The sequence below is a fragment of the Bos mutus genome, unplaced genomic scaffold (assembly GCF_027580195.1).
Source record: "Bos mutus isolate GX-2022 unplaced genomic scaffold, NWIPB_WYAK_1.1 CTG163, whole genome shotgun sequence".
NCBI classification, from domain to species: Eukaryota; Metazoa; Chordata; class Mammalia; order Artiodactyla; family Bovidae; genus Bos; species Bos mutus.
Genome location: NW_027219084.1, coordinates 65,362 through 76,990, shown reverse-complemented (window position 1 = coordinate 76,990; position 11,629 = coordinate 65,362). Strand labels below are relative to the sequence as shown.

At 33.4% G+C, this 11,629-nt stretch overlaps 1 protein-coding gene across 1 annotated transcript; it reads left to right on the top strand.

The window, feature by feature from the left end:
* Nucleotides 1-444: 444 nt before the first annotated feature.
* On the top strand, nt 445-9,101 carry LOC138986795 (RNA-binding motif protein, X chromosome-like). The gene is made up of 8 exons (XM_070366723.1): nt 445-553; nt 1,076-1,182; nt 3,466-3,640; nt 5,295-5,441; nt 6,598-6,709; nt 7,889-8,011; nt 8,088-8,176; nt 8,797-9,101. Exons 1-8 carry the CDS (start codon nt 445-447, stop codon nt 9,099-9,101), a joined length of 1,167 nt encoding a protein of 388 aa, XP_070222824.1.
* The last annotated feature ends 2,528 nt before the right edge of the window (nt 9,102-11,629 follow it).

The following is an 11,629-nucleotide window of genomic DNA, read 5'->3' as shown; positions in this document are numbered from 1 at the left end:
TCCTCAGCAAAGTATTTTATTCTCTTGTGGCTTTTATGACTTAGTATTGTAGAAGTTTTTAAATTTAAGTGTATTTTACAGATTATTTGTTGTGTAATCAATATAAACGTGAGAAAATGGGGAAATTTGAAAATGTGTTTAGTGTATTTTATGTACATTTTATAAAACTTAGATACTGTATTTAGGTTTTAATGAGTGAATTCTTTAAACACGGCAGCTCAAAACAGTTTTCCAGCGGCCTTCTAATGTAATTTAAACTTACAGGTTTTTGTTATCTGTAAAAAAACAGCATTCATTAGGTCAGGGCTTGTTTTCCTTTTTGCGTTACAAGCTTCCTTGTATTTTAAGTAAACATTTTTAAAAGTTCAGTTCTTTTTAAATGATATTGGAACATTTTGGCTCATAATTTGTTCTGTGGTATATTTTTTGCCACCTAACAGTAAAATGATGGACGCAGATCGGCCTGGAAAACTGTTAATAGGAGGCCTCAGTGCTGAAACAACGGAGGAGTCTCTTGAAGCTGAATTTGGGAAATATGGTCACATTGTGGAAGGTAACTCTAGAATCGGATATGACTGAGTGACTGAACTGAATCGAACTCTAGAATCAACATACGTAACTCTTTAAAGCAAATGTATACTTGATATATATCCATGGACAACTATGAGTAGTTTCAGGTTTTTGTTTTTTTAATTGGGCAAGTACTTGGCAGTCAGTGAAAGGGTCTCCTCTTACTGAAAAGGGAAGAAAACAGTGCCTTTAAAATGTACTAGTGGTCCTGGGATGTGAAAGAGAATAAGACATGGTAATAGTAGAATTATTGAGATTTACTGTTCATTTTTAGAATACTAGGAGTAATATATAAAAATCAAATTATGTGATATTTTTATATCGTGTATAAAACGATATATAGATTTTTGTTTTTAAGTAACTTTCAAAAGTTTGTACTGTGTTGATAACATTCAAGTATGTTAAAGGGTCTTATGAGAAATTGTCAAAGGAGTGATAATTTTGAAAATAGTAAAGTTCAATTTTATGTGACATTTTAAATTTAAAAGCTTTACGTGTATTACAGTTCTCTTGATAAAGGATCGGAACACAAACAAGTCGAGAGGCTTTGCTTTCATTACTTTTGAGAGCCCCGCAGATGCAAAGGATGCTGCCAAAGAAATGAATGGAAAGGTAAGTCTTAATAATGTATGTTCTTCATTTAATGCTATTTATAGATTTCTTTTGGAGAAGGCAATGGCACCCCACTCCAGTACTCTTGCCTGGAAAATCCCATGGGCGGAGGAGCCTGGTGGGCTGCAATCCATGGGGTTGCAGAGTTTGACACGACTGAGTGACTTCACTTGCACTTTTCACTTTCATGCGCTGGAGAAGGAAATGGCAACCCACTCCAGCGTTCTTGCCTGGAGAACCCCAGGGACAGGGGAGCCTGGTGGGCTGCCGTCTATGGGGTCGCACAGAGTCGGACACGACTGAAGTGACTTAGCAGCAGCAGCATAGATTTCTTTATTGTTACAGTAGTATAATGCTTTGTAAGGCTTCACTCCTTTTTGTCACATAAATACTAGTTCCTCTGGTTGGGAAGAGATTGAAGTTAATACCAGCATTAACAAAACAGATTAAATCTGTCTTCTGTTAACATTCAGGTGTAAATACAAATAGGTTTTAACCTTCAGCACTCTCCCCGTATTTCATACTGTATTTTAAGTCTTGGCATTTTCTATTTAAGTCACTCTTCAGTGTATCAGTGTTAGGAATAAAAATTTGTCCCGTAGAAGCTGAACTTTTTTAAAAAATTGGAGAATTGCTTTACAGTATTGTGTTGGTTTCTGCCGTGTATCAGCATGAATTAGCCATAAGCATACAAATGTTATCTCCCTCCCACTTCCCTCCCCATCCCATTTCTTTAGCTAGCTATGGAGCACTGTGTTTGCTCCAGGATGTGCCCCGTCTGTGGATTGTTACATTAAATAAAAAGGAAGTCTGTATCTCCCCCATTTTATATTGTGGGTAATAGGCTTTTGTACTCATGATATCCTGTTGTTAAATTATCTCTGGAACTTCTACATTCCCTTAGTGCAAATACATTAATTCCCTATTATCTACAGTTATGGTTCTAGTATATTTCACACATGTGACACATGTTGACCCTTGTCCTTTAATTTTTCAGATATGGTAGTACCTAAAAGTTAAGTTTGACTCAGCTTTGGGTCACAGAGATAAATTTTCCTTGAGAATACTTGATGGTAACTAATTCCTCTTTTTTTTTTTTTTTTTTTTGTTCTAGTTGTCAAGCACTGGAACATGTAATCTGAAATTACACTTGAGTAATTTTTATTCAATAGGTGTTATATTGCGAGGCATTGATTGAATTTAGTTAGCTGATTAATGGTTGTGGATGAGACAAAATATTTATTTTCTTAAGCACTGGCGTTCTGGGTGAAGGGAAAAAACGTACAAATAGAAACATTAATTTTACACGCAGAAATGTTAAGGAAAATAAAGTAGTAATTTTGGTGGAGCTCATCGGGTGGTGCATACTATTTTTTTCAGTATATCTAGGAATATTTGCTAAATCCTGAGTTGGGAAAGAGACACTGCATGAATTTGTGGAAAATATTTTGAACCAAGATATAGAAAATGAGACCCTAAGATGAGGGGAAAATGGCTTTTGAGGATGATTATATTGATCTAGAGGCCATTTCAGCCAGAAGTCCTGGTGGAAATTTAGGATTTAAAATTGTTTTCCAAAAATAATGTGAAATAACAAGAGTCTATATAGTATGATTCCTATTAGGTTTTCAAAACTCCTTTTGGTCTCTGTAAAATATTAAGGCAGATATTGGAAGATTAAATTTAAGCATTTCTGAAAAATACGAAGTAGCATTACGGTCAGTAACCCCCTGGGAACAGAAAATAAAACAGTTGTATAAGGCAAGAAATGTTAATGGCCAAATAAAGGTTCTATTTTTAAAAAAAGAAAAATGAAGAAAATTATTAGAACTAGAGTAAATACAGAGCAGCAGTTATATTGAGAAAATTTATGTTTGTGTCTAATAGAACAAATGCTAAAATATAATTATGATAGGAACAATTATTTTGAATAAGTAATAGGCATACTTTTACATACCCTTGGGAAACTGAAATTTTAAATGGAAAATTTACTAAAATGAAGCATGTTATAGAAAATAAAAATGTGTGCTTTTTCATGGTAAAGGAGAGATACTCATCATTTAATACCAGAGAACCGTTCAGGAAGTTCTAATAGTAAATACATACGCTTTGTGTTGGATGACTTAGGAAAGGCAATTGCCAATTAAGTCATGTTCATCATATTGAAGAGCACAGTCATTTCAGGAAAAAAATGTTTGCTTTGGGGAAAAATACTGATTTAATTCATTGCAATAATAAGTTAAAATTTATGTAACATTACTGATGTTGTACTTAATCTTATAGTTTTTGGATGGAAAAACAATTAAAGTAGAACAAGCCAATAAACCATCTTTTGAAAGTGGTGGTAGACAGAAACTGCAACCCCCTGCAAGAAACAGGGGCCATCCAAGAAATCTGAGATGGGAAAGAGGAGGATCTGGTGGAGCAAGAGGGCGTATGTCTCATGGAGGAAACTTTGGTAATGTATTAAAATACAAGGACGCCATAGCACTGAAAAACTGTTAAGTTTGAACATCTAGTAAATCTCAATTTCTATTGCATTGTTAATGAGAAGAATAATCTACAAGAATATATTAAATGAGAAAATTACCATTATTGATAATCAGAATTATTTCTAAGTTGTAAAGAATTGTTGTAGTTATAAAATTACTTATGTGCAAAAAAAGTTCATCATCTTACAGGGAAATGGCTTAAATTTTATTCTTTTTTTTACCATTGTTATTGATGCCTCTTTAACAGTTTTTCTACACAGTTCATTGCTGTTGATCATACATTAGAATTTTCCAATTTTGGCAAATAACTTTATTTAAACTATTAAAAAGACATTTATATACTCTCAGAGTAGTCCTACTGTATTGTAAAAAGTACTGGAGAACTTTGAAGATTACATAACAGATAACACAGTTCAGGGGTGAACATTGTGTATTTTTGGACTGACCTTGTAGTATTTGTCTTGAGCATGTATGTGCAGACAACTCTATGCAATTCTCCACTGTCATTTTGATGTGGTGCTTTTGTTCCTGGGTTCTGTTGTAATAAAATTTGCATTTTGGAAAAGTTGTCTTTGATACAGATGTAAAAGCCTCTGTTTTGTATGTATAATTACATATATGTACATACATATGCATGTTTGTGTGTGTTAGAGAACAGTGAGTTACTGCAAATGGTATTATGAAATATTTTCAAAGAAGTTTTTACTTGGTAAGAAAGAAGGGAGGCACTTTCCATTCATAAACTTCCATATATCTAACAAACTTTGTCTCCTCTACTAACAATAACCAATCTTGAAAAATAAAACATTTCACTTCTGTTTTTGACAACCAGATGTGTGATTTTTTAGAAAATATTTTTAAAAGTTCTGTTACAGGGTGTGTTCATTATAAGATCACACAGTTCTGTTATTTTCTCAGGAGATGAGAAAAGTTTACTAGCTCATATTCTGCAAAGTGTACTCTCCCAAGTGTAACTGGAATATATCTGTAAACATTTTTCTAGTTAGATAAAAAGATTTCATTACTTACCATGCATTCTTAAATACTATTAGAGTTGAACAGAACATAGCCTTTTCCTTGAAAAATTAACAGTAAAGGTTGATCCTTGAACAAAGCAGATCTGTGTGGATTCACTTAAAAGCAGGGTTTTTTGTTTTTACTCCAAGTAAATATGTACTAGGTTACTAAATGATCCAAGGTTGTTGGAGAAGTTGCATTTTTTCCTATAAAAGGAGTTTTTTATATTTTTAGGTGCATATTTTTTATTGTTTTGACATAACACCTATTGTGTTACATTTTTAAAAGCTTTTTTGACACCAGAATTGTATGAATTATTTTCCTCCCAGTGTGTTTAAAATTTTATTTTATCCTGGTTTTTCTCCACCACCTCTATTCTCTTCAGACTACTATCACAGCAGTGGTTCTTTAATCATTTCATAAATTTTTCAAACTGACTGAATTGTACTAACTGATGTATCACATGAGGAAATAGTTTTATTGGTTTAGACAAATACAAATGCTGAAGGCAATGGTAGTTCTTTATTAAAGATCTATAAACAGTAAGCAAAACTTAAACTTTAAGAATGTTTACTCTACCTAAAAAATTGCATTGAAATACAGGTGATAATGGATATAGTCTCAACACGAGCTCTTCAAGAGGACCCTATCCAGTTAAAAAAGGACCATCTTCAAGATGTCAAGGTCCTTCTCCTAAAAGATCTGCTCCTTCTGTTCAAGGGCGAAGCAGTAGTGGAATGAGAGGACGAGGTAAACGTTACATAATATAGAGACTATTGTTTCTGAGTAGTTAGTAAACGTGAGCTATTTAAAAATCAATCCTTAACTTTAAGAAGCAAAATGAAAAGAGAATTACATGGACATGTTTGTTGATCACTAGTTGATTTGTGGATGAAAAATAATTCTTTAGCATCTAATTATAGATGTGTGGTAGGTGATTAACATAGAAGTGGGGAAGACATTTCTTTTAAATCTATGCTTGCTAGAGAATTCCTTGGGTTTTTTTTTTTTTTTTTGAAGTTGCTAACATTTGCTGCTTAGTAGGATTTTTCACGTGGTTTCAAGATCAAGTATTTTCATGAAAACTAATATCCTATGAGTCAGCGATTTGGAATGTAGAGTAGTTTAGCTATGTTATATTGGCTACCTGGTTCATGTAATTATAAACAGTAACTGAAACTTGTCATATTAACTGTAGTTTGGATTCTTAACATATTTTTACATTGTTTGCTCTTGATACAGCTAAAAACTTTGAATCATTATCAAATTGTCATTTTTATGTATAGAATATTAATGAAGCTAAGTGTATTATGGTATTGATTTCAAAATACAAAAGAAGCTTAGAAACCTAAAGTTTCATTAGATTATTAGCCTAGTGAGCAAACAAAACAAGAGAAGTCTGACCACCAGGAATTAGTAAGAATTAGCACAAGAAGTGAGTATTATTTACAGTAAATAGTTTTCCTGTTTTGGAAGAGGTAGCATTTTTCAAATGAGCCCTTTATTGCTAATAAGTAGTTGAACTCAATAGTACTATCATTTGGAAAGGTCAGTAATTCAGGTTGCAGTTTATGTTAAATTTATCAACATTAGGAAAAAATCAACTACTTTGTGATTGAACCTGTGAAAATAGTTTCAAAAAAATAATTAGACTTTACTCAAAGTTTGAGAGATTCTATTACTTGTAATTTAAAGATTATCCAAAATGTACAGGGAGCAGAAGATGTCAGGAAATAAAATGTTCAGAAATTACATTTATAAAGCAAGCTAAATGTGCATGAATCGGATTTTATAAGTATTTTTTTTCAATTGTTTTGGAGAGAGGAGACACACCAGTCTTTCGAATTTTTCTTTGAAATATTACTCTCAATTCTGAGATACTTATGTAAGCATTTTAAAATTAAAGGTCCAGTATTGCGGAGAGAAAATTACAGAGGAGGTCCTCGTAGACAGCCAGTGTCTTCTCGGAGGGATAACTATGTGTCACCAAGAGATTATGGTTATGCCACTAAAGACAGGTAAAGAAAAATAAAATACATGAATTTTTAAGTCATAGTTAATTTTGTTGAGGTAAAATGTATCTAACAAAATTTTAAAAGTGAACAGTTCAGTAGCATTTAAAATACTCAGAATTCTGCAACCGCTATCTCTGTTCAGTTCCAAAACATTTCATCACCCCAAAACAAAATCTATAAGCAGTTGCTCCCATTTTTATCCCCCCGTGTCCCTAGGAGACACCCACCTACGTCATGTGTCTGTAAATTTACCTAATCCTGAATATATCATACGTTCACTGTAGCCTGCCAGGCCCCACTGTCCATGGAGTTCTCCAGGCCAGAATACTGTAGTGGGTAGCCATTCCATTCTCCAGAGGATCTTCCTGAGGGATTGGACCCTGGTCTTCCATATTGCAGTCAGATGCTTTACCAACTGAGCCACATGGAAGCCTTAACAATATGTGACCTTTAATATGTGGCTTTTCCATTAGTGTGAGTGTTTTCAAAGATAATCCTTGCTGAAGCATGAATCAGTACTTCAGTTTTTGAGTGGGGGTTAAACTACCATTATATGTATAGTTAACATTGTTTGTTTATCCATCTTTATGGTTAAAGCGTACAAACATTGGAGTACCTGCTTTCAATTCAGAGTGTAAACTCTGAATTGGAATTCCTGGGTCATACAGTATTTTCAGTATTTTAAGGAACCATTCATCTTCTCCATAACTGCACTGGTGGTGCAGTGCTAAGAGCCCACCTGCCAATGCAAGAGACTCAGATTCAATCCCAAGGTGGGGAAGATACCCTGGATGAGAAAACAGCAATTTACTCCATATTCTTGCTTGGAAAATCCCATCAATAGAGGGGCCTGGTGGGCTACAGTCCACAAGGTCACTAAGAGTCTGACACAGCTTTCTATTTACTGTGCACACACAGGATTTCTGCATGCTCACCAACACCTGATGTTTTATATTAGGGTTAGCCTGTCTACTAGGTGCAGAGTAGGTGTCTCATTCAGATTGAAAAACTTTTTTTCTTCCTAAAAAAATAATGATGTTAAGCAGTGTTTTACATTCTTGTTCATCATTATATATCTTCCTTGAAGAAAAGTATATTGAGATCCTTTGAATTTAAAACTTTTTTCTTCTGTATGAATTCAGTATGAATTCTTTTCATTTATTTTTGTTTGTTTGTTTTAAGTTACTCAGGCAGAGATCCAAGTTCGCGAGACACCAAGAATTATGCTCCACCATCTAGAGACTATGCATACCATGATTATGGCCATTCAAGTTCTTGGGATGATCATTCCTCTAGAGGACATAGGTACTATAAACAATTCTGTTTCTAATCAAATAACTTATGGAAATTTTTTCTTTAACATTAATTCTCTTAAATTTAGTGATCATGATGGCTATGGTGGAAGCCGTGATAGAGATTATTCTGAACATCGAAGTGGAGGCTCTTACAGGGATTCATATAGGAGTTACGGTAAGAGTACAGTTACAACTCAGAAAGGACAGAATTAGAATTGACATGCTAGATCTACATCATTTACTCAAGTTTACTTCTAATTTCTCAGGAAAAAAAAAAAGTAATTTCTACCTAATTGATTGGTTTGAATTAGTTTTGATCAGTCACTTAAAATGATATGAAGGGTAATTTGGCAGCTTACATTTTTTAATCACAAAAATTACTGTAACATTTTTAAAAACAAAAGTGCTATTAAGAGTATGAAGCATAGGAACATTATGAAGTTCAAAATTTTAGTCTTTTCCAAAAAAATTAATATTTACTTTAAACTGCTGCTAAGTCATTTCAGTCATGTCCGACTCTGTGCAACCCCATAGATGGCAGCCCACCAGGCTCCCCTGTCCCTGGGATTCTCCAGGCAAGAACACTGGAGTGGGTTGCCATTGCCTTCTCAACCACTGGAGGTAAAAATACTGCTCTTTTTAAATAAATGTGAAAGCCCCTTCACCATGGCTACTAATTCATATCTTCACCACAGAGGCAGATAAAGGCTAGCCTTTGAAAGATTTAGTACTTTATAGTCATGTTATAGTAGTAATGGGAAAATTTTATAATTTTATCAATTATTAATTTCACAGGGGGCTCCCACGGTGCTGTATCAGGAAGAGGTCCACCTCTGAGTTACGGCAGAGGTCGTCACTATGACGATCATAGCAGTACAAGAGATAGAAATGGAGGAGGGCAGAAAAGTTACTCATGCAGCCGAAGTGATACATACTTAAGTGGTCGTGACCGTGGTGGAAGACAAGAACAAGGATTTCCATCCTCCAAGGATAGGGTGTACCCTGCTCCTCATGAGTCATACAGTAGCTCAGGTTATGAGGCTTCCAGGGGAGGTCATGGGGGAAACCGATCTGAAAGAGTAGGCCGAAACAGATACTAAAAATAATACTCACATACCATGTTTTCTTGGCATGGGAAAATTTTGTGTGAGTTTCTGTTTTAATTCATACTTGAGTACTGCTGAAGAAAAAGCATTGGCTTTGGAGGGAAGAGCTGTAAACTTTACCCTCCATGAATTTTCAGATAAATTGAAAAATAGAATTATTCAGATAAGTTGAAAAATAGAGTTATTCAAAGTAATTTCATAGTTGTCTGCTAATTGAAAAATAGAAGTTAAAAAATTTTAATTTAATGTCTAAATTTTCAGAGTGTGTTTTGCGAAATGCCACTGTTTATTTTACTGGTGCGTTAAACAAGCATAAAAACACTTGTTTGGAGGGTGAATTGTGCTGTTTGCTTAAAGTTTCCCTTTGTGTCTTTGCACATGAATGCATTCAGAATTAAGCAATATGGTATTTCTCCATTGCAAGCTGTACCTGCTTTCTATTTAGGTTAACAAATACTACATGCTATTTTTGAAAGCAGTGTATAAAAGGTTTGACAAGTCTCTAAAAAACCTGAAAGTGATGTTTGCGTCTTTACTGAAATGTTGTGTCCAACTTTTTAAAACAATAGTATAAATCAGAAGAAAATTTAGATATATGACTAAAATGTTTAAGTCTAAAGTTAAGTATCAATTTTCTTAGCCATTCAAGTGGCTAATGACAAAAGTGCCATGATTAAAAAGAAAACAATTTGTACCTAAGTTGAGATTGAACTAGTTAAGTATTCTGAGTATGTATCTTAATGAAAGTAAATAGTTCTAGATTTGTTGGAAAGGCAGTGTTTTAAGTAATGATGATTTTAACTTCATTTTGGAGTACTTGATCTAACCCCAAAGTATAGGCTTATCTATAAGGAAAGTTAAGGGTTTTTATAGGTAGATTTAGGTATCAATAATAATACATCAACTTTTTATTAAGAAACAAGTATAAGAGCTGCAGGACACATGGAATTGGCAAAATTAGTGGAGAGATTTGCAATTTCCTTTTAAAGTAACAGCAAATTAGGGGAAATTTACTTTTTAAAGGTTCAGTTAACAATATTTGAGGCAAACTCAGAAGACAGATTAAGAAATTTCTTAGGATTGTTCCAAATGTTAGAAGTCAAAGGCATAGTTGAATACATTTTCAAGACAAAGGATAGTGCATAAAAGTGACATTGATATTCACATGAAGTTCAAGGCAACACTGTCCAGGTAAGCAGGAACAAAGTAAGCAGTAAGTTACTGATCCTAGTACAAAGCTGAGAAAGAACAGGATATTTTTTAAGTAGTTAGATTGGTAACTTCTGAAATTGCAACCAGATCTCAAACTGCTATTTTGATGCTAGACATTATGAAAGCATAACTTTCATTTAGTTGTGCTGTAGTATTTGTGAGGACTGAATAAGAATATAAACTTCCTAGCATAATTTCTAATTATTTCCTATGAATCCATTATGATAGTGTCTGTATTACCTACCCTGGAAACTTTGAGCAACAGAAAGATCCTTGACAGGATATCTTGTTATAATAGTGACAGCATTCGTGAGTATATGAGAATGGCAACCTAGAAAATAATTTCTCCCAAACATTGCTATAAAGATTCTGTTTTTGAGCATGTTAAAGAGTAAACTCTGAAAATTATAACCAAAGTTCAAGGCCTATCCTGTTAAAGTGTTCATTCGACAAAAATGAATTTGTTGTCTGTAGTACAGAGAATAAAAAGTAAATTTCAACTATAACTAAATTTCTCTACAGTTTATGTGTAATGAGTTACTGTTTTTAAAATCAGTTTGACCTGAAGGTTCCTGTAGTTGGCTTAATTTGAAAATGGCAATTAACCCAGAAATGTAAAATTCCCTGTTGAAAATGCTCCTGATGTAAGAAATGTTGTACCTTTCTGTTGACCCTAGCCATTGAACTGGTTTTTAGTAATAAAGAATATCAAGTTGCTTTAGAAACAGTGTTAAAAAACCTGCACAACGAAGTATTCTTCTTGTGTATGTTGATATAGAACTCTGTATCCCAGGCTTTGCTGTGTATGCTGAATATAAAGGCATAATTTGTTTAGTGTTTAGTAACTATGAATTTTAAATCATCTAAAAGTGGGAAAAAGTCCTTGAAACTGTCTTGACTTAAAGGGGTTATCTTCTTGTATGTTGCTTGTTTTTATTTGATGTTTTTGTGTTAGAGAAGACTTTGCATTTGTGATTTTTCATTAGTTCTGTATGTATTGTAAACTTTTAGTACTTTGTGTTAGGAATTTTTATCTTGAAATTAAAGTGTTACATAACTTTCTAAAAGTGTTAGTTTGGCTTTTTATACCTAATCTATTATTTTTTTTCTTACTGTGATATATGATAGAATTATTTTCATTTCTTAGTGAAACACCAATTTTTCCAGTAAAAACTAGCATAAAAGTTAAAAAGTATGCACATCTTTTTCTCAGCTCTTGTTTCTACTTCTCTTAATGAAATTTTCTGCTATGTATTGCCATGTAGCACATTACTTCGGAAGTAACTCTATTATTGTTCAATTTTATCTTT

What these genes read in the sequence shown, in the direction of transcription:
- LOC138986795 (XM_070366723.1), top strand. Translation starts at nt 445, where the DNA reads ATGATGGACGCAGATCGGCCTGGAAAACTGTTAATAGGAGGCCTCAGT. An exon ending in GTCTCATGGAGGAAACTTTG is followed by an intron (nt 3,641 to 5,294) that starts GTAATGTATTAA and finishes ATTGAAATACAG; the next exon opens with GTGATAATGGATATAGTCTC. An exon ending in CATTCCTCTAGAGGACATAG is followed by an intron (nt 8,012 to 8,087) that starts GTACTATAAACA and finishes TCTTAAATTTAG; the next exon opens with TGATCATGATGGCTATGGTG.